The sequence below is a fragment of the Cherax quadricarinatus genome, chromosome 36 (assembly GCF_038502225.1).
Source record: "Cherax quadricarinatus isolate ZL_2023a chromosome 36, ASM3850222v1, whole genome shotgun sequence".
NCBI lineage: Eukaryota > Metazoa > Arthropoda > Malacostraca > Decapoda > Parastacidae > Cherax > Cherax quadricarinatus.
In genome coordinates, this window is record NC_091327.1 from 30,216,425 (window position 1) to 30,240,758 (window position 24,334).

The 24,334-nt window shown below is 38.4% G+C and overlaps 1 protein-coding gene across 7 annotated transcripts in view; it reads right to left on the reverse strand.

Moving 5' to 3' along the window:
• Nucleotides 1–1,418: 1,418 nt before the first annotated feature.
• LOC128691456 (COP9 signalosome subunit 7) overlaps nucleotides 1,419–24,334 on the reverse strand; it is a 155,632-nt gene continuing 132,716 nt past the window's right edge. For 5 of the 7 annotated variants that reach the window (XM_070091626.1, XM_070091629.1, XM_070091627.1 and 2 more), the window contains one exon: nucleotides 1,419–1,873. In XM_070091626.1, the coding sequence (XP_069947727.1) occupies nucleotides 1,727–1,873 (147 nt within the window). In that variant the 3' untranslated portion in view covers nucleotides 1,419–1,726. The remainder of the gene's footprint in view (nucleotides 1,874–24,334) is intronic. The other 2 variants (XR_011392828.1, XR_011392827.1) reach the window with 2 other exon arrangements.

Here is a 24,334-nt window from a genome sequence, read left to right on the forward strand (position 1 = left end):
AAAAATCTTGGACCCTGGCTGTCATTCTGAGATTTGGCCTCTGGATCCTGAAAGGGTTGAAGTTATTACTTATAATACAGTATATACTATTTTTGTGTTACGTTGGCATCTAAGGAAAAAGTGTTGCAAGAAATTAAAAGTGCTACACTAGTGAACACTAAAGTTATAAGAAAACATAATAACCTTATTGCTGACATGGATGTGGACTGAAGATAAGACTAGTCACAATGTGCCTTTAAGCTGAGCCATTATCCAGTCTAAAGCCCTGAGTCTCTTCAATTCTGTGAAGGTTGAGGGGGGAGGAAAGCTGCTGAAGATAAATCTGAAGCTAGCAGAGGCTGGTTTCGTTTGACTTCCTACAATAAGTACTATTCACCTCTCACCCAACATTAAGGCCAAAAATATTTTAAGGTAAGTAATAAGTGTACTGTATATGCATTCAGTTTTTTTTTTTTTTTAGGTCTAGTTCTATTGCCACCAGCTGCTCTACTCTAAGTCAATGTTTGATGGACATTTACCTTCAAGGAGAAGTCTTAATACCAGTGAAGGGTCTTGATACAAGGAATTGAATCTATTCTCTCATTTCTTGGATCAAACTTGATTCCCTACCATTCTCCCAGACGCTGTATAACCTTTACTGGTGGGCGATGACTATCGAGTTAAAAAAAAAAAATGAGAAAGTATTATGCCCAGAAGGGTCATACATTTCCTGGGGAATTAGAAGTAATCAGGCTTGATCCAAGGAGCTGTATGACCCTTATGGGTTTAGTGCTGGGTTATGATTATAATAATTGATCCAAGGGATTTAAGGGTAGCTCCAGTTCTTCAAATTTAGAACCCATTACCAGCATCAAGGTACCTTGGTAATACATTTATAGATAGCATATGAGATTGGAATGGAAACTTAATAATTTTTTTTTACATTGGCAGATTGCTAATCTCTTTGTCTCAAAAAAAGTAAGATGATAGGAAAATCTTACAAACTTCTACTTAGATTCAATATATACATACCATAACTTTACTTTCTTTTGGGCTTCTTAATAATTCTTAATCCTGTAATATGGTATTTTGTTTCCAAAGTAGACCAGGCTGTGGGGAAGATAATCCACAGAACCACTAACATATTCCCTAAGGGAGGCTCCTTGATACCAATGGTTCTTGATGCAAGGAATTGGACCTGTCCTCCACTTCCATGGACTGAAGCTGATTACCTCCCATTCCCTCCAGTTCTGTATGACCACAATGGGTTTAGCACTTCCCCTATTTAATAATAAATAAATGAATATTGAGAAAAGTTAAGCTGATGTTTGATCACTGCTAAATACCATTACAGTACTAACACAAGAAAAAACAATCTATGCTGATGTTAGATCACTGCTAAATACCATTACAGTACTAACACAAAAAAAAAAACAATCTTATTCCTATTTGTCAATTTATTCACTTAAGAGGGGAAACTGTCTACAGTATATAATGGAAACAAGAAAACATGAGCTTCAGTCCCAAAGAAAATTTGCCTTTAAGACATGGTGATGAGGACAAAAAATATTAGGTATATGACTGATATAAAATGATCTGAGTACACAGATGTCTGCCAACATTACACTCCAGAAATATGTAAGTTCAAATTTTACTGCATAATGTATGAAAACATTGTGCCTACAATACTTCCCTTTGGAATTTACACAAATTTTTCTTTACAAGATTAGATGCTTGGGGTTAATTATTAAGAACTTTTTGGCCAAAACTTTGAAGATGAAGCACGGATTCCTTTCTTCGCTGGCCGTTTTTTATCATGATCACGGGAATCTGAAACCAATGCCTCATCTCCTTCCTGAGCTTGAGTTTTAAGTGAAGCTTTAATGTTCAGCACCTGGAAAATTCATTAAAGTAGGTAAATATGCATAAAATAACCTTCAGTGTACAGTAATTGATTCTCTCTCTCTTAACAGAAAGGTTAAAGTGATACTTGTTTAGAGAATCTGTAGTCATTTTTAAATCATATAATGAAATACTTTTCACCCCCTTTTAAGGGAGATGCTCAATGCTGGTTAATGCCTTTTGATCCAAGGAATTAGATTATCCTTCCAGAATTTAAATTCTTGAATTGAATGTCATCTAATGTAAAAAAATTTTACCTATAAACCTACTAGACTATGACCCAAATAATTTTTCTTATGATCATGTACAGTGATATATTTAATCTACTTACATATACATTCATTATATACTCAATGAATCAGTTTTATAGTGTAAGGTGATGAGGGTATCAAATGATTTAGAAAAGAAAAAACTGAATATCAGGTTGGATGGAAAAACGGTGGATGGGGTACTGAGTTATCTGTGGAGACAAAGAACATTATCCATAGAGGCAAAGAACGGAATGTATGAGAGTATAGTGGTACCAACACTCTTATATGGGTGTGAAGCATGGGTTGTGAATGTTGCAGCAAGGAGGAAGCTGGAGGCAGTAGAGATGTTGTGTCTAAAGGCAATGTGTGGCATAAATGTTATGCACAAAATTTATAGTGTGGAAATTAGAAGGCGAGGTGTGGAGTTGCTAAAAGTATTATTATTATTATTATTATTATTATTATTATTATTATTATTATTGCCCTTGTAGTCTTAGGCTTAAGCTTGCCACAAATGCTTTGAATAACTATGGACTTTCCACATGCATTATTAAGTGTCACCCATTTCTGTACAATGTATCATGTGGAAATAAATTTTGAATTTGAATCTGAATTCTCCCTTTCCTTAAATTGAACCTAATTGCCTCCAATGATGTATGATTAACCCTTTGACTGTTTTGGTCGTATATATGCATCTTATGAGCCACCGTGTTTGACGTATATATACTCATAAATTCTAGCGGCTTCAAATCAAGCAGGAGAAAGCTGGTAGGCCCACATGTGAGAGAATGGGTCTGTGTGGTCAGTGTGCACCATATAAAAAAATCCTGCAGCATGCAGTGCATAATGAGAAAAAAACTCCGACCTTTTTTTTTTAATTAAAATGCCAAATTTGTGGTCTATTTTCATATAGTATTTATGGTTGTATTCTCGTTTTCTTGGTCTCATTTGATAGAATGTAAAACATAGTATAGAAGCAGAGGTGATTCTGATTGGTTTTACTACGAAAAGAACCTTGAAATGGAGCTCAAATTAGGGGAAATGTTTGATTTTTGTCAATGTTCAAAAGTAAACAAATGATGTCATTTACCAATAAATGTCCAAGTAGCCATTCTAATATGCAGTCATGAATGGGGTGACATTATTTATACAATTATTACAATATTGCAATAGTCTGCATAACAGGAAATCTATTTTTTGTTTGAATAAAAATTCAAAATAAAAAGCAAGAGTAATATCAGAGGGGCCTGGAGACGTGACTGATGAACAAAGAAAATGTTATTTTAGAGCCAGGAATGTCTGCATTGTTCATTCTGGACCCTATTTTGAAACTGTCATATTTTTTAATTTTCATGAAATTGGCCAAACTGCAAATTTCTGACCACGTTATTGGGTAGTTGAAATCAGTAAATGGGCAGTTTCTTGTACTCAGTCAATAGAAAAAATGGAGTTCTAAAGAAATAGCTATGAGTTTGGTCGACTGGAACAATGGAATTAGCCGAAAATAGGGCTCAAAGTGGGCGAATTCACTGATTCGTAAATATCGCCAAGGTCACTAACTTCGTGAGAGCATAATTCCTCAGTTTTCCATCAAATTTCATTCTTTTAGTGTCATTACAATCGGGAAAAGATTCTCTATCATTTCATAATCGGGAAAAGATTCTCTATCATTTCATAAGAAAAAAATGTTTTTTTTCGGAAATTTTGTGACACCAGGAGACACCTCAGGATCTGGGGTTGCGACAGTCAAGGGGTTAATAAGAGTTTAACCCCCTATGAATGGAACAATAAAAACAAGAATATAATAATGCAGGAAAATAATAATAATAATAATAATAATAATAATAATAACAATACAGTAATAATTTAAACCCTACAACTAAAAATATTTACAAAAGAAAATCACATTTAATAAAATTAACAAAGGCACTGTACAGTTAAACCCCCAAATTTGTGGGCTTTGAGTTTCCAACTTCTTGCTGATGGGCACCTGGTGAACTGATTCAATTATTTAACAAGTTCTTCAAGGTGGCCATTTTTGGGGGAACTTGGAGTACAATCCCTAAATCGAAAACACCCACTGCATAGCAGGCCCTCCCTTCCTTATGGCATTCATGCATTTCTGAAAAATATTCTTATGTTGAATTTGGAATTCAGAACTAACTGACACCCACATTAAAATCTGAGATGCATTTCCAAGCATAAATGTAAATAAATTTTTAAAGTTAGAATATTTAACTGATAAGTTACACTAAATACTTTTAATCCTTTTCACTTACAAAAAGTATTAAACATTGTTTAATTAATGTACACTGTCCATGTTAATTTAACAGAACTACAATATGCAGTAGAGTACAAAACAGATGTATATGGGTGGGCAACATGTTGCTGGGCTGCTCTGAGAGGGAAAAGAAGAGTGGGAAGGATGGTTTCAAGATCAGACAGTCCATTATGTAGGCAACAGTTAGTCACTTTACCCACTGATTAATACACATGACTGCTACAATTCTTGACCAATCTTTACCAAACAAATATGAACTCTTCATACATACATGAAATATATATATAGTGTATGCAAAATATGCAAGCATTTGGTAAAAAAATAATAGCCGAGAAAAACTATTTATGAAAATAATTTGCTTCAATACAATACGCTCCCTCTAATAACATGCAGGATTCATTCCTGAAAACTGGCACTTACAAAATATAGCATTATGTAAAGGTAAGAAAATATTGGAAAAATAGGGTTGTGTTCCTTGGACTTTCAAAATTGTGAAACTTTTTTTGATACTGTAATTCTATCACATATAAAATAATATGGTTTATCTTTTCCTACAATCTGTTAGTCAATATTTGAGCATTTGGGCAAAATGAGGATTAATGCAAACCTGAAGGGTCAAGTTAGTTGCAGCGACATTTATCATGAAATATGCTCAGTACATGTAGGAGTCAGCCTAAGCTGCCTTGTTCTTTGTGTTAGAGTTAATAGGGCCAGAGGCAGTTTACACTGTATTAAGCCATCAACATTTGAACATCAGTAGAAATAAGAACCACAATTCCTTTCCAAACTGTACATAACATAGGATCTCACCATACCTTTACCAAATAAACAAACGAAAACAAAGCAGAGCCTCGATTAAGATGTGATCTGTTAGGATATTTTTGTCAAATGATGGTTGAAAAATTGTGGCATTTTTTCAGTCATGACCCCATGAAGTTCATTTATGATGCTGCTACTTTAGGGGAAAAATATGAAGCGCTGCACAACTGCAGGTGCTTTCTTCCCCATCTTGTGCTCAGCCAGCCTAAGGATCAGGCTATTAATGTTTTTATAGGGAAGGCCTAGTCACACTTAATGTACACAACTTCTCGCGCCTCAGTGCTTCATAAGAACATAAGAAAGGAAGAACACTGCAGCAGGACTGTTGGCCCATACTAGGCAAGTCCTTCAAAATCCATCCCACTAACTGAATTGCCCAACCCAATTTTCAATGCTACCCAAGCAATAAACTTTGATAATTCTATTTACTCATGTGCAAGTCCCACTCAAATCCAACCACTCACACTCGTGTATTTATCCAACCTAAATTTGAAACTACCCAAGATTTTAGCCTCAATAATCCCTACTAGGCAGACTGTTCCACTCATCAACTACCCTATTTCCAAACCAATGCTTTCCTATATCCTTTCTAAATCTAAATTTGTTTAATTTGAATCCATTACTGCAGGCATACATACACATACAGCATGCATGCACATCCCATACCATGCTCAGCTCTGTGCTAGTACACTGATTTTTTTTTATCTTTTCAGCATATCTGTTATGCCAAGATGCAGTTGTTATATACATGTATATGTTTTTCATATTTGTTCATCTTTCTAATATTACATTGTGATTATCATCATTAATAGCTAAAACGAGAGTAATCAGCTTTATACAGTGGACCCTCGGCTAACGATTTTAATCCATTTCAGAGAGCTTGTCCTTAACCGATTTTATGATTAGCCAAATTAATTTTCCCCAAAAGAAATAATGGAAATCCAATTATTAATCCATTCCAGATATGAAATATACATTTTCCTACACAGAAAACAATGAGACATGCAGAATAAACAATACTGAAATGGCACTTACCTTTATTGAGGACTTACTGATGAGTAATGAGATGGGAGGAGAGCAGAGGATGGAGGAGTTTACAACTGTTTGGAAGGGAAGTCCCCTTCCATAAAGACTTTAGGTAACAAGTCCTTTTTTGGGGTTACCTCCCTTCTTTGTTTTTTAATGAGAGTTAGCCTGTCTTTCATAGGCATATATCCTGGGAGTGCCTTTTCCTCCTGAGTACTGTTGGTCATGTTTGGCATTTTCTTCCAAAACAGGCCTGTTTCGTCACAATTAAACACTTTTTGGGGTTTTAATTTTTCAGTGTCTATGCAATCCTTGAATTTCTGCACATATTTTTCAGCCACTTTTTGGTCCGAACTGGCAGCCTCACCATGTCTCATCACACTGTGTATGCCACTATGATTCTTAAATCTCTCAAACCAACCTTTGCTGGCCTTAAAATCACTAACATCAACACTAGTTCCAGGCATTTTCTTAATGAGATCCACATGTAAGTGCCTTGCCTTTTCACATATGATTGACTGAGAAATACTATCTCCTGATAATTGTTTATCGTTGATCCACACCAACAACAGTCTCTCCATATCTTCGAGTACAGTAGGGCCCCGCTTTACGGCGTTCTGCTAATACAGTCATTTCAAATTATGACCAAAACTCACTATACGGCTCCCCCCACCTGACTTTCTAATACGGTTACTGCACCCCACCCTGTTTGTTTACATTCTCTGTGAGATCCATCAGCACTAAGTCTCTCCATTTTGTCTGGAAATTCCAAAATTTCAAGTGTTTTTAAAAGTTATTTCATATTTTATATATACAGTGGACCCTTGACCAACGATGGCATCGTTTAACCCTTTCAGGGTCCGTCCCGTAGATCTACGGCTGGTCGGTGAGTGTCCAAACCGTAGATCTACGCCAAAATTCTAGCGCCGTCAAATTTAGCGCGAAAGCGCTCATAGGCCTACATATGAGAGAATGGGTCTGCGCCGTGGGTGTGCGCCATAAACAAAAAATCTAGGCGCCTGCATAGCATTGTGGGAACGCCGGCTCAGTCACCCTTGTTCACCATGCCTCGTCGCAAGTCAGCTCTCACTCCCCGGAAAATTGGGACTCTCCTCTTCCTGTCTGATAGTTCTGACACTGATGGAAGTGGAAATGAAGACGAACTCTACGGCTTTGATAAGTTAGTGACTGAAAATAATGACCAGGATATCGATAATAGTGCAGAAAACCCCGACGATCCTCGACCTTCTACCTCTGGTGTGGGCACTCGTGACTCACGGTCGGGTGTTCCTAAACGTAAGAGAAAACTAATATTTTCCCGTGGCCTGGCCTCTGACTTCAGTAATGACAATGATTCTGACGTGGATTGTGATTTTATTGCGCTCGACGATCATTCGAGTAGTGATAGTGAGGAAACATATTCACCAGTGAAGCGTCGGTATGTTCGCCGCCGCATGCGCTCGGGTAGTGCACCCTATGCTGTGCCCAGGGGACGGAGTACATCCCGGAGTACATCCCGTGGCCCTACACCCGTTTTAGGTAGTGATAGTGAGGATGATGTGGCTACACTTGGCATGGATGGGCCACAGGCATCAGTGGATGGTGTTAGTGGGGCTGGTGGTGGTAGTGGCACCGCCATGCGTGACTCGCTGTGCCACGCGGGGACCCACGCTGCTGACTCGTCAGTTCAAGGACAAAGCGGAGCGTCACCCACCAGCTCGCCACAACCACCCGTACAACCAGCCTATGATGTCCAGTATCCACCAGCAAACCGTATCTGGGATTGGCAGCAAAATCCCAATTTTGTTCCCAGCCCTCACCACTTTGATGACTCTCAAAGTGGAATTCTACCTACCTGTCCCCTTGGAACCACGGCCAATGAACTGGAATTCTTTGAATTATTCTTTGACCAGCCATTGATGGAAATTATTGTCAGGGAAAGTAATAAGTATTTTCAGTACACCATGGCAAATACGATCTTATCACCACAGTCAAGACTACACAGGTGGAAAGAGACAACTGTTGCAGAAATGTATTTGCTTTTTGCAACAATAATGCTTATGCCTCACGTCTATAAGCATAATATAAAAGCATACTGGTCCACAGATCGGCTAATTTGTACCCCATCCTTCAGTGAAATAATACCAGTGAACAGGTTTATCTTACTGTTACGTATGTTGCACTTCTCTGACAAAACCAGGCCTGACAGAAGTGACAGGTTATACAAGATTAGAAATGTTTTCATGTATCTCAAACAAAAGTTCAGGATATACTTTTATCCATTCAAGAATCTTGTAATTGACGAGTCTTTGATTTTGTTCAAAGGTAGACTGTCATTCAAGCAGTATATACCGAGCAAGAGGAACCGCTTTGGTATAAAATTGTTTGTACTCTGTGATTGTGACAGTGGCCTGGTGTTGGATATTGTTGTATACACGGGTAGTAAAACATTGAAAGATACCAAGATGTTATTGGGTATATCAGGTGACGTAGTGAGAAACATGATGGCACCTTATCTTGGTAAGGGCCATACATTATATACCGATAACTGGTACACAAGCCCATTACTCAGTGATTTCATGTGAGTGAACAAGACAGATGTGTGTGGCACAGTGCGTTCTAATCGTAAACATATGCCCAGGCTCAACGCAGGTGTTCGTGGTGATGACGTGCAGGTGTTTACTGCCAATGACATCATGGCATTACGGTGGCATGACAAACGAGATGTCACATTGTTGACAACCATTCACCGTAATGAAATGCAAGACAGTGGCAAAGTTGATCGAGTGACTAATGAACGTATTCGAAAACCAGTGACAGTGATTGATTATACACAAAACATGCGCTTGGTTGACAAGTGTGACATGCAGATTGGTTTTGTTGACTGTGTTCGTAAGAGTTACAAGTGGTACATGAAACTTTTCTTCCATCTCATGGACATTTCAATGCTGAATGCATATAATATGTACCAAATAAAGACTGGTAACAGACCACCGTATGGTGAATTTTGTTTGTCTGTTGTCAGACAACTCATAATGAAGTACCAGGTAACAACACCTGCAATACAACATGGTCCTCGAATTCATCACAATATACCCAAGCGTTTGAGGAGAGAAGGTGATCATTTCATAATACAGCTTCCTTCAACTCAAAAGAAATTTGCTCAGAAGAGATGCATTGTCTGTGCACAAACAAAACGACGGCAACAAAGACGCAAAGACACTCGGTTTATGTGTGAGGAATGTAAGGTGCCTCTGTGCATGGTGCCTTGTTTCAAGGAGTTCCACAAGCTCCAGCAGTTCTAAAACCATGTCCAGTGATTGTAAATATGTAAATATATGATAGAACATTAGTATTATACAATATTTGTGCATGTTTATTGTAATAAACAACAGTGGTAAACAATAATATGATAATAACTTTAGTGCAGTTATTGTGTTCAATACAGTGAGTATATATATATCAATTATATACAGTATTGGTCTCTCAGGCCCCAAATGTTAGTAGGAATAGAAAAAAATTGGAAAAGAAAAGAAAAAACAACTAAAACAACAAAATAATATAATACGCGTATGTGGAATTTGTCGATGTTGCCGCCACCACATCATTTTCTACAAACTTCTTGGCACTGTATCTCGGTAAGTACTGATCAGATTCTAATTTTTTTTGTTTTATTACCTTCACAAAAATATGCTCTTTAATTCTGTAAGAAAAAATAATTTTTTTTTTTTTCAAAATTTCTTGGACACTGGTGCGTGACTTCAGATTTTGGCCTTGGACCCTGAAAGGGTTAACGTTAAATCTGACTAGAGATACATTTTAACGCAAAAATTTTGCCTTGACTAGCACTAAAAAACTCGACCAACACGATTCGTTCCATCTGAGACGCGTCCACTTGTGGCCAGTGTTTACAAGCCAGCCAGCCACTGCAGTCCCATCCAAACATACAATTGGAACATTTCATATTATCACAGCGTTTTTAGTGATTGCACCTGCAAAATAAGTCACCATGGGCCCCAAGAAAGCTTCTAGCACCAACCCTACAGCAAAAAAGGTGAGAATTACTATGGATATGAAGAAAGCGATCATTGCTAAGTATGAAAGTGGAGTGTGTGTCTCCGAGCTGGCCAGGTTGTACACAAAACCCCAATCCACCATCACTACTATTGTGGCCAAGAAAACGGCAATCAAGGAAGCTGTTCTTGCCAAAGGTGCAACTATGTTTTTGAAACTGAGATCGCAAGTGATAGAAGATGTTGAGAGACTGTTATTGGTGTGGATAAACGAAAAACAGATAGAAGGAGATAACATCTCTCAAGCGATCATATGTGAAAAGGCTAGGAAGTTGCATGAGGATTTAATTAGAAAAATGCCTGCAACTAGTGGTGATGTGAGTGAATTAAGGCCAGCAAAGGTTGGTTTGAGAGATTTAAGAATTGTAGTGGCATACATAGTGTGATAAGGCATGGTGAGGAAGCCAATTTGGACCAAAAAGCAGCTGAAAAATATGTGCAGGAATTCAAGGAGTACATAGACAGTGAAGAACTGAAACCTGAACAAGTGTTTAATTGTGACACTGAAAATGTTGTCAAACACTTTAGGAATGTCATAAAGGAACGGGACGTACAGGCCTTTATGGAAAGATATGTTGGGCGACAGAGGTCCAGTGACTCTCAAGCTGGTCCTAGTGGCATTAAAAGAAGAAGGGAAGTAACCCCAGAAAAGGACTTGACATCTCAAGTCCTAATGGAAGGGGATTCTCCTTCTAAACACTAACACCATCCACAGTCTCCCCTCCTCCCATCCCATCAATCATCACCAGATCTTCAATAAAGGTAAGTGTCATGTAATTGTACATTTCTTCTTCAGTTTGTGTGCATTAAAATTAATATTTCATGTGGTAATTTTTTTTTTTCAATACTTTTGGTTGTCTTGCACGGATTAATTTGATTTCCATTATTTCTTAGGGAAAAATTAACTCGACTAACGATAATTTCGATTAACGATGAGCTCTCAGGAATGGATTAATATCGTTAGTCGAGGGTCCACTGTACTCTGATAATTATACTTATGTATACCTGTACCTAAATAAACTTACACACTGTGCTGGCATGCAGGTACACATTAAAATCAGTAAGTGTCTTATGTCTCCAGACGTCATATTAGTACAGGCCCTCCATCACAAATCCAGCATCATTGGGACCTGTAGTGCCGGATTACTGAGTTTGCCGAATTACAGAGTGGTTAGGTTAGAATACGCTTAATAAAATTAACCAACTTGACTTACACAGTTCATTGAACATCATCAAAAATCTAACATTTCCAATACTTTGAGCTCAATTTCAAGGTACTTTTCGTCATGAAAGCAATCAAAATCATGTCTATTTCTGTAATATATCTTCCATTCTATCAAATGAGTCCAAAAAATGAGAATACAACAATAAAAACCATACGAAAATATACTGCAAAGAGGCGGCTAATGGATTAGGAGTGAACTCCCTTATTTATCGTCCGTCTTTTTTGTTTTTGTTGTACGTTAAGAAGCATCTTTCCATCATACATTGCTCAAGTTTCAATGAGATAGCCCAACAAACAACCGAGAAAAAAATATTTACCAAAAATAATATATGGCAAGCCCAAGCCAGGTACTGGAAATAAGTCACTTTGTCTGATTTTTCTGGGTTATCCAAGGTTCTCTATACATACACTGCTATGTATGATAATCTGTGTAACTGTATTTGTGTATACCTGAATAAACTTATTTACTTCTGGTCTGTCAATTGAGTACAAGAAACTGCCCATTCACTTATATCAACTACCCAATATAGTGGTCAGAATGCCAATTTCAAAATAGGGTCCAGAATAAACAATGTAGACATTCCTGGCAGTAAAATAACATTTTCTCTGTTCATTAGTCACGGCTACAGGCCCCTTATATTACTCTTGCTTACCATTTGGAATTTTTATTCCAAAAAAAAAAAAAAAAAAAAAAAAAAAAAAAAAAAAAAAAAAAAAAAAAAAAAAAAAAAAAATAGAAGATTTACTGTTATGCAGAATGCTGCATTATTGTAATAATTGTATAAATAATGTCAATCCATTCTTGACTCCACACTGGAATTTAGACTGGCAGGCGGACAGGTATTGGACGGTGACGTCATTTGTTTACTCTTGAGCTTCGCTAAAGAATAGAACATTTTCGCTACTGTGAGCGCAATTTCAAGGTGCTTTTCGTCATGAAAGCAATCAAAATCATATCTATTTCTGTAATATATCTTTCATTCTATCAAATGAGACTGAAAAAATGAGAATATAACCATAACAACCATACAAAAATATACCGCTAAGCGGCCGCTAATGGCTGAGAAGTGAACTCCGCTATTTATGGTCTGATTTCTTTCATTTTTGGTGTATGTGAAGAAGTATCTTTCCATCATACATTGCCCAAGTTTGAATAAGAAAACCCAACAAACAACTGAGAAAATAATAATAATAATAATAATAATAATAATAATAATATCTTTATTTACTACACGTACATGTACAAGGTATACAGGCCTAGCTGACATCAGTGACATACTACTGTATAGAAAGGCACTTGTTATGCTCAGTATTTCAAGAAAATTAGGTCAGTGTCCCAGGATAACACCCACACTAGTCGACTAACACCCAGGTACCCCATTTACTGATGGGTAAACATAGACAACAGGTGCAAAGAAACATGCCTAATGTTTCTACCCTGGCAGGGAATCGAATATTTACCAAAAATCATATATGGCTAACCCAAGCCAGGTACTAAAAATAAGCCACGTTGACTTTTTGGGGTTATCCTAGGTTCTCTACACATATGCTGCTATGTGTAATAATCTATAGAGAGAAAATAACTTTTTTGTTTCATGTTTATGGTGGAGTACAAGTGTATATCATAGTTAGCCCTGTGCTATACTCCATTTTCTCTAACATAAGCCACCAAGACAAGGATAGGAGAATGGTATTTGTTTACCATATCTTTTTCATAACTCTGTCGAACTGCTTGGTGTTATGCCAAATATTATTCATTCTGGAGTACTTAACATGTTTTATGTTATTTATATTGTTTCTTATGTCATATTAGATCAATTGTGATAGGCAAATAAGCTGTAGTGTTGATATTAGCGTAATAATAAAGCATATTCTTCTGCATCACGAGACTGAGCTCATGGCAACCGACAGTGGCTTCAAAGCCACCTTATCTTTAATGGATAATGTACTGTGTAGGTCCTTTACATAATGAGAAGCATTTCTTTTATTCATTGGAACCATGGCTAGGGCTAAAAGTAAGCAGGTTAAAACAATAAATGGAGAAAAAGAAATTGGAATGACTTGCGCAGCAAGTAGCACCACCAAACAGTACCAGCAGGTTGGTGTGGCGATCCTGGAAATTTGAAATTATGCTAGCCAAAATTAGTGCCGAATAACTGAAGGAACCGAATAACTGATTGCCGGATTTGTGATGGCGGACCTGTAATGATAACAATAATCACCGAGTCTCATATAAATGTCGTATATTACGTTAATATACACATTTTCATTAATCCATCTATGACATTTTTTCAAAATTATATAATAAACATGATGCATAACATATAAATATGATAAATACACCCCACAGTAGAATAAATAAACATAAATATGAGATGTGGTAGCAGACAACTTGCACAAGTGACGCCATATTAGAAATAATAATAATAATAATAATAATAATCACCGAGTCTCATTAAATGTCGTATATTACGTTAATATACACATTTTCATTAATCCATCCACGATATTTTTTTCAAAATTATATAACAAACATGATACATAACATATAAAGACGATAAATACACCCCACAATAGAATAAATAAACATAAATAAGAGATGTGGTAGCCAGGTAACTTGTACAAGTGACGAGAAGAATAACATTTTCTCTCATCTAACATAAGAGAAAATGTGTTACTGGGGGTAACTGTAGAAAATTATTCCTTTCATATGTAAATTTATTCAGGTATACACAAATACAGTTACATAGATTATCATACATAACAGCATATGTGTAGAGAACCCAGGATAACCCAAAAAAGTCAGAGTGACTTATTTCCATTGCCTTCACTCAGAGTGTCATTTCTTCTCAAAATGATGTTAATGAGAATGGGAGTGTTCTTCTTTATTTATTCTACCGTATCAATGTAGACAACTTGTACACAATGTAACTTGTACACAAACCAGACGTGTACACTTTGTTTGTTTACAAAACTTACATTCGCCTGGTTTGTTTACATAACTCGGCGCCCGTCCTCTCTCATGCACTCATTCTTTCTCTCTCTCATTTATTCATTTTATCTCAATTACTTACTCCTGACCCTACATTAAGACTACAAATATTTTAAGGTAAGTAATGAGTGAACTGTATATATATTTTATCGCTCTGGGATGCTTAACCCTTTGAGGGTTTCGGACGTACTAGTACGGCTTATGACCCAGGGATTTTGACGTATGTACTAGTATGCCTAAATTCTAGCGCCCTCAAATCTAGTGGGAGAAAGCTGGTAGGCCTTCATATGAAAGAATGGGTCTATGTGGTCAGTGTGCATGACCATTTTTTTGGAATAAAACAGCGACTTTGCACTGTATTTTCGTATGGTATTTATTGTTGTATTCTAGTTTTCTTGGTCTTATTTTATAGACTGGAAGACATATTACAGAAATTGAGATGATTTTGACTGGTTTTACAATGAAAGGTACCTTGAAATTGAGCTCAAAGTAGCAGAAATGTTCAATTTTTACCAAATTTCAAAATTAAACAAATCGTGCCAAGCGTGCAATACACGTCAACTGGTGAGTCTAATAGTCTTTCACAAGTGCACCAATAATATTTATACCATTTTTTACACTAATGCAGTAGTCTGCAAAACAGTAAATCTTATATTTTTTGTGAGAATAAAAATTCAAAGTGGAAAGCAAAAGAATATAAGAGGGGCCTTGAGACGTGACTAATGACTAGAGGAAATGTCATTTTAGTGCCAGGAATGTCTTTCTTGTTTATTCTGGACCCTATTCGGAAATTGGCATCTTTTGAAATGTGTGTGAAATTGGCAAAATTGCTAAATTCTGACCACTGTACTGGATAGTTGAATTTCATAAATGGGTGGTTTCTTGCACCCATTCAATAGAAAAATGGAGTTCTAGCGAAATATTCATGATTTTTGTCGACTAGTACAGTGGAATTGGCCGAAAATGGGGCTCAAAGTGGGCAAAATCGCCGATGAGTAAACATCGCCGAGACCGCTAACTTTGCTAGAGCATAATTCTGTAAGTTTTCCATCAAATTTCAAACTTTTGGTGTCGTTATGATCGGGAAAAGATTCTCTATCTTTTCATAAGAGAAAATAATTTTTTTTTTTAAATTTGGCTGACCCTGAGAACGAGTTTCGGAGAGGGCCTGTCGACCCTCAAAGGGTTAAATATCATAGATTAGTATGTGTGGGTGGGTTGGCCTGGTATGGTAGCCCGGCTGACTACTATACATATCACACTTGATTTTTTACAATACAGTGGTCCCTCAATAATCGTCCGGTCTGAAAGTTGTCCATTTCAGAAATAGTCCTGTTTTTTCGTCAAAATATTGGCTCGGAAATGGTCCGGTAACTCGCTAATAGTCCTTCGTCCCGGACGCGTACTCACGCTCTGAGCCACCTCGAGCCGCCTCGGCCTTTCCTTCCCAGCCAGTGTGCCATTGTTTACCAGTGAGCGACAGTCCCCTCACGTGCTCCAGCGTAATATTTCATAATATTCCATTTATTTTAGTGCTTGCAAGTTACAGTGGACCCCCGCATACCGTACGCATTGCATACCGTACAATCCGCATACCGTTCGCTTTTATCGCAAAAATTTTGCCTCGCATATCGCCCAAAAACCCGCTCACCGTTCTTCGTCCGAGACACGTCCAATGTGCGCCCTCAGCCAGCCTCACATGTTCTGCCGGTGGCATTGTTTACCAGCCAGCCTCCGCGGTAACATCCAAGCATACAATCGGAATATTTCGTATTATTACAGTGTTTTCGGTGCTTTATCTGCAAAATAAGTGACCATGGGCCCCAAGAAAGCTTCTAGTGCCAACCCTACAGCAATAAGGGTGAGAATTCCAATAGAGATGAAGAAAGAGATCATTGATAAGTATGAAAGTGGAGTGCGTGTCGCCGACCTGGTCAGGTTGTACAAGAAACCCAAATCAACCATCGCTACTATTGTGGGCAACAGAAAGGCAATCAAGGAAGCTGTTCTTGCCAAAGGTTTAACTGTGTTTTCGAAACAGAGATCGCAAGTGATGGAAGATGTTGAGAGACTCTTATTGGTGTGGATAAATGAAAAACAGCTAGCAGGAGATAGCGTCTCTCAAGCGATCATAAGCGAAAAGGCTAGGAAGTTGCATGAGGATTTAATTAAAAAAATGCCTGCAACTAGTGATGATGTGAGTGAATTTAAGGCCAGCAAAGGTTGGTTTGAGAGATTTAAGAAGCGTAGTGGCATACATAGTGTGATAAGGCATGGTGAGGCTGCCAGTTCGGACCACAAAGCAGCTGAAAAATATGTGCAGGAATTCAAGAAGTACATAGACAGTGAAGGACTGAAACCTGAACAAGTGTTTAATTGTGATGAAACAGGCCTGTTTTGGAAGAAAATGCCAAGCAGGACCTACATTACTCAGGAGGAAAAGGCACTCCCAGGACATAAGCCTATGAAAGACAGGCTTACTTTGTTGATGTGTTCCAATGCTACTGGTGATTGCAAAGTGAAGCCTTTATTAGTGTATCACTCTGAAACTCCCAGACCGTTCAGGCAAAAGAATGTCCTCAAGGAGAATTTGTGTGTGCTGTGGAGGGCAAACAGTAAGGCATGGGTCACTAGGGACTTTTTCTATGACTGGTTACACCATGCATTTGCCCCCAATGTGAAAGATTACCTAACTGAAAAGAAATTAGAACTTAAGTGCCTCCTGGTGTTAGACAATGCCCCTGGTCATCCTACAGACGTGGCAGAGCGACTTTATGGGGACATTTAATTCATTAAGGTGAAGTTTTTGCCTCCTAATACCACTCCTCTCCTGCAGCCCATGGACCAGCAGGTTATTGCAAACTTCAAAAAACTGTACACAAAAGCTCTGTTTGAAAGGTGCTTTGTAGTGACCTCAGAAACTCAACTGACTCTAAGAGAGTTTTAGAGAGAGCACTTTAATATCCTCAATTGTGTAAACCTTATAGGTAAGGCTTGGGAGGGGGTGACTAAGAAGACCTTGAACTCTGCTTGGAAGAAACTGTGGCCAGAATGTGTAGACAAAAGGGATTTTGAAGGGTTTGAGGCTAACCCTGAGAGGATTATGCCAGTTGAGGAATCCATTGTGGCATTGGGAAAGTCCTTAGGGTTGGAGGTTAGTGGGGATGATGTGGAAGAGTTGGTGGAGGAGGACAATGAAGAACTAACCACTGATGAGCTGATAGATCAACTTCAACAGCAAGAGGCCAGACCTGAGGAAACTGGTTCAGAGGAGGGGAGAGAGAAATTGAAGAAGTTGCCTACTACAAAGATTAAGGAAATCTGTGCAAAGTGGCTTGAAGTGCAAACCTTCATGGATGAAAATCACCCTCACACAGCTATTGCAAGCTGTGCTGGTGATTATTACACTGACAATGTTGTGAAACACTTTAGGGAAGTCATAAAGGAACGAGAGGTACAGGCCACTATGGACAGATATGTTGTGCGAAAGAAGTCCAGTAACTCTGAAGCTGGCCCTAGTGGCATTAAAAGAAGAAGGGAAGTAACCCCAGAAAAGGACTCGACACCTCAAGTCTTAATGGAAGGGGATTCCCCTTCTAAACACTAACACTCTCTCTCCCCTCCTCCCATCCCATCAATCATCACCAGATCTTCAATAAAAGTAAGTGTCATGTAATTGTGCATGCCTTTTTCAGTTTGTGTGTATTAAAATTAACATTTCATGTGGTAAAAAATTTTTTTTTTCATACTTTTGGGTGTCTTGCACGGATTAATTTGATTTCCATTATTTCTTATGGGGAAAATTCATTCGCATACCGAACATTTCGCATAACAACCAGCCCTCTTGCACGGATTAAAGTCGCTATGCGGGGGTCCACTGTATTTAAGTGCTAAATAAGCTACCATGGCTCCAAAGAAAGCTCCTAGTGCCAAGCCTTTGGTAAAGAAGGTGAGAAATACGATTGAATTTAAGAAAAACATCATTTAACAATATGATAGTAGCGTACATGTGGGCGAACTGGCCAGGATGTATAACAAATCCCGTACAACCATATCTTCCATCATAGCCAAGAAAGGAAATCAAGGATGCTGTTGTTACAAAGGGGGTAAATATGCTGACAAAAATGAGATCACCAGTACTCAAAGATGTTGAGAAGTTATTATTGGTGTGGATAAATGAGAAAAAATTAGCAGGAGATAGTCTTATGATGTCGCTTATTTGTGAAAAGGCTAGGCAGTTGCATGACGATTTGGTAAAGAAACTGCCTGCAACTAGTGATGATGTGAGTGAATTTAAGGCCAGCAAAGGCTGGTTTGAGAGATTTAAGAAGCGTACTGGCATACACAGTGTGGTAAGGCATGGTGAGGCTGCCAGTTTGGACCACAAGGCGGCTGAAAAATACGTGCATGAATTCAAGGAGTACATAAACAGTGAAGGACTGAAACCTGAACAAGTGTTCAGTTGTGATGAAACAGGCCTCTTTTGGAAGAAAATGCCAAAGAGGACCTACATTACTCAGGAAGAAAAGGCGCTGCCAGGACACAAGCCTATGAAAGACAGGCTGACGCTAATGTTCTGTGCTAATGCTAGTGGGGATTTCAAAGTGAAGCTGTTACTAGTGTACCATTCTGAAAATCCCAGAGTGTTCAAGAAAAACAATGTTATGAAGAGTAATTGTGTGTGTTTTGGAAATATAATAGTAAGGCATGTGTCACAAGGGAAATTTTTGTAGAGTGGTTCAATGAAGTGTTTGGCCCTAGTGTGAAGAATTACCTCCTGGAAAAGAAATTGGATCTCAAGTGCCTCCTAGTAATGGACAATGCACCTGCTCATCCTCCAAACTTGGATGACCTAATTCTGAAGGAGTTTAGGTTCATGACAGTAAAGTTCTTGCCCCCGAATACCACTCCTCTCCTCCAGCCCATGGACCAGCAGGTCATTGCAAACTTTAAAAAACTCTACACCAAAGCAATGTTTGAAAGGTGCTTGAATGTGACCTCAGACACTCACTTGACCCTACGAGATTTTTGGAAAGAACATTTCTGTATTCTCCATTGTGTAAGCCTTATAGCTAAGGCTTGGGAGGGAGTGACTACCAGGACTTTGAACTCTGCTTGGAGAAAATTGTGGCCAGATTGTGTCGACAAGAGGGATTTTGAAGGGTTTGGGGCTGACCCTGATGAGCCTATGTCAGTTGTTAAATCCATTGTGGCACTGAGGAGTTCCATGGGGTTGGATGTGAGTTTGGAGGATGTGGAAGAGCTGGTGGAGGACCACAACAAAGAGCTAACCACTGAGGAGCTGCAAGAGCTTCAGCAGGAAGAGCAACAGATCGCAGCTCAGAATCTTGCTGCAGAGGAGGAGGAAGAGAGATGGAGGAAGGTGCCTTCTTCAGAAATTAAGGAGATTTTTTAAATGTGGGGTAGGATGGAAAGATTTATGGAGAAACATCACCCAGAGAAGGATGTTGCAAGCCATATCGGCAACTTGTACAGTGACAGAGTCTTGGCCCATTTTAGGGAAGTTTTAAAGAGACGCCAGAAACAGAGCTCTCTGGACAGTTTTTTTTTGCGAGACAGGACTCCAGTGACTCTCAAGGTGGTCCTAGTGGCATTAAGAAACAGAGAAGAGAAATAACCCCAGAAAAGCAATTGGTATCCGAGGTGTTGATGGAAGGGGATTCCCCTTCCAAACAGTAATTCATCCAATTAGTCTCCTTCTCCAGTCTTCCATACACAAAGAAGAATTGCCAATAAAGGTAAGTGTTATTCTGTTAATGTTTAATTCATCATGTGCCACTGTATTGTTTATGTACTACATCTATATTTCATGTAAAAATTTTTTTGTTTTAATATTTCTGGGTGTCAGGAATGGATTAATTGAATTTACATTATTTCTTATGGGGAAAATTGATTCGTAAATCGTCCATTTCGATAATAGTCCCACTTCCAGGAACGGATTATGGACGATTATTGAGGGACCACTGTAAATACTACTCATCTCACCCTAGATTAAGACTACAAATAATTTAAGGTAAGTAATGAGTAAACTGTATGTGCATTTCATCACTCTGGGATGCTTAAATGTAATAGAATATTATGTGGCCTGGTATGGTAGCCCGGCTGACTACCGTACATACCACACTTGATTTCTTACAATAAATACTACTTGTTTCACCCTAGATTAAGACTATAAATATTTTAAGGTAAGTAATGAGTGCACTATGTGTGTACAGGTCTCCCTCAACATTCGTGTTTTCAACTTTCGCGGGCTTCACACATTCGCAAATTCCCAACTGCCAAATTCCCAGCCGCCAAATCATATTTAAGTTTCTGGCCACCTGCAAGTCCTTACTACCCTCCCTCCGACCCCTGCAACTGGCAGCCAGCCCTCCCACCAGTGTGGCGAGTGTTTTGTTTGTTCATTATTTGCTATTAAACTACAGTATAAATAATGTAAACCCATTCATGACTGCATATTGAAATGGCTATTTGGACAGGTATTGGACGGTGACATCATGTGTTTACTCTCGAACACAGCAAAGAATCAAACATTTCTGCTACTGCTAATAATAATAACAACAATAATAATAATAATAATAATAATAATAATAATAATAATAATAATAAATGCGATAGAATTGAAGAAGGAAATTGTACAAAAATGTGAGGGAGTGGTTGACACATCGTCAGTGTAGCTTTATGCTGGAGTGAGCATTAGTCTCCGTGCTCTTCCAAACATTTCACAATAATTCATTGTGTTTGGTGCTTGTAGATTGAGTGCGACTGGAGTGGGTGAGGCAGTGGGCGAGGCAGCAGTTGAGGCAGTGGGTGAGACAGTGGGTGAGGCAGTGGTTGAGGCATCGGGTGAGGCAGTGGGCGAGGCAGTGGGTGAGACAGCAGTTGAGGCAGTGGGTGAGACAGCAGTTGAGGCAGTGGGTGAGGCAGTGGGTGAGGCAGTGGGTGAGACAGCAGTTGAGGCAGTGGGTGAGGCAGTGGTTGAGGCAGTGGTTGAGGCAGTGGGCGAGGCAGCAGTTGAGGCAGTGGGTGAGGCAGTGGGTGAGACAGCGGATGAGGCAGTGGTTGAGGCAGTGGTATTTAATAACATACATGTTAATAATAATAATAATAATAATAATAATAATAATAATAATAATAATAATAATAAATGTTAATAATATGTATTATTATTATTTATAACATGTTATTAAATACCACTTCCTCAACTGCTGCCTCCACCATTGCCTCAACCGCTGTCTCAACCCCTGCCTAAACCGCTGCCTCTACCAGCGCCTCAACCTCTGCCTCAACTGCTGCCTCAACCACTGCCTCAACCACTGCCTCACCCACTGCCTCACCCACTGCCTCAACCACTGCCTCTACCACTCCAGTTGCACTCAATCTACAAGCACCAAACACAACGAATTATTGTGAAATGTTTGGAAGAGCATGGAGACTAATGTTCACTCCAGCATAAACAAAGCCACACTGACGATGTGTCAACCACTCCCTCGTATTTTTGTACAATTTCCTTCTTCAATTCTATCGCATTTATTATTATTAGTATTATTATTATTACTATTGTTATTATTAGCAGTAGCAGAAATGTTTGATTCTTTGCTGTGTTCAAGAGTAAACACATGATGTCACTGTCCAATACCTGTCCAAATAGCCATTCCAATATGCAGTCATGAATGTGTTTACATTATTTATACTGTAGTTTAATGGTAAATAATGAACAAACAAAACACTCACCACACTGGTGGGAGGGCTGGCTGCCAGTTGCGGGGTAGTAGGGACTCGCAGTGGTTGAGGAAGTGGTGGAGGCATTGGTGGAGGCAGTGGTAGAGGCAGTGGTATTTAATAACATACATGTTATTAAACCATAACATGTATGTATTTAGTACAATTTACGACATTTTCATGTACAGTGGACCCCCGCTTAACGATCACCTCCAAATGCGACCAATTATGTAAGTGTATTTATGTAAGTGCGTTTGTACGTGTATGTTTGGGGGTCTGAAATGGACTAATCTACTTCACAATATTCCTTATGGGAAAAAATTCGGTCAGTACTGGCACCTGAACATACTACTGGAATGAAAAAAGTTCGTTAACCGGGGGTCCACTGTATTTTATGATTGTTCATGGTTCAACAAGTTAAGGAAGCAGTATTGTATTATATTTCCCTACAATATTTTGGGGCACCAAACATTCGCAATTTTTCAACATTCGCGAGGCTCTTGATCCCCTAACACTTGCGAATGTTGAGGGAGACCTGTATTGTACTTTTTTATTGTTTTTTGATGCCTAGTTCTATTGCTAACTTAATATATGTTAGTGTAAACTTGTTATCTAGTATTTGTATGCATTTATAAGTGGAAAAAAAGGACGTTCCACTTTACGGCGATTTCTGCTTTATGGCGGTAGCCTGGAACCTAACCTGCCGTGTAAGTGGGGCCCTACTGTAATATGTACCAAATGAAGACTGGCAACAGACCACCGTGTGGTGAATTTTGTTTGTCTGTTGTCAGACAACTCATAATGAAGTACCAGGTAACAACACCTGCTATACAAAACTGTCCTTGAACTCCTCACGAAATACCCAAGCATTTGAGGAAGGAAGGGGATCACTTCATAATACAGTTTTGTGCAGCTAAGAAGAAATTTGCTCAGAAGAGATGTGTTGTCTGTGCACAAACAAAACGATGGCAACAAAGATGCAAAGACACTCAGTTTATGTGTGAGGAATGTAAGGTGCCTCTGTGCATGGTGCCTTGTTTCAAGGAGTTCCACAAGCTGCAGCAGTTCTAAAAACATGTCCAGTGATTGTACATATGTAAATATATAATAAAACACTAGTATTATATAAGATTTGTGCATGTTTATTGTGATAAAAGTGGTAAACAATATTATAATAATAAGTTTAGTGCGGTTATTGTGTTCAATACAGTGAGGATATATATATATATATATATTATATATATATATATATATATATATATATATATATATATATATATATATATATATATATATATATATATATATATATATATATATATATATATATATATATATATACAGTATATATACAGTGGACCCCCGGTTAACGATTTTAATCCGTGCAAGAGGGGTAATTGTTATGCGAAATAATTGTTATGTGAATGAATTTTCCCCATAAGAAATAATGGAAATAAAATTAATCCGTGCAAGACACCCAAAAGTATGAAAAAATTTTTTTTTTACCACATGAAATGTTAATTTTAATACACACAAACTGAAAAAGGCATGCACACTTACATGACACTTACTTTTATTGAAGATCTGGTGATGATTGATGGGATGGGAGGAGGGGAGAGCATTATCTTCTTACTGTTTAGAAGGGGAATCCCCTTCCATTAGGACTTGAGGTAGCAAGTCCTTTTCTGGGGTTACTTCCCTTCTTCTTTTAATGCCACTAGGGCCAGCTTCAGAGTCACTGGACTTCTTTCGCACAACATATCTGTCCATAGTGGCCTGTACCTCTCGTTCCTTTATGACTTGCCTAAACTGTTTCACAACATTGTCAGTGTAATAATCACCAGCACGGCTTGCAATAGCTGTGTGAGGGTGATTTTCATCCATGAAGGTTTGCACTTCAAGCCACTTTGCACAGATTTCCTTAATCTTTGTAGTAGGCAACTTCTTCAATTTCTCTCTCCCCTCCTCTGAACCAGTTTCCCCAGGTCTGGCCTTTTGCTCTTGAAGTTGATCTATCAGCTCATCAGTGGTTAGTTCTTCATT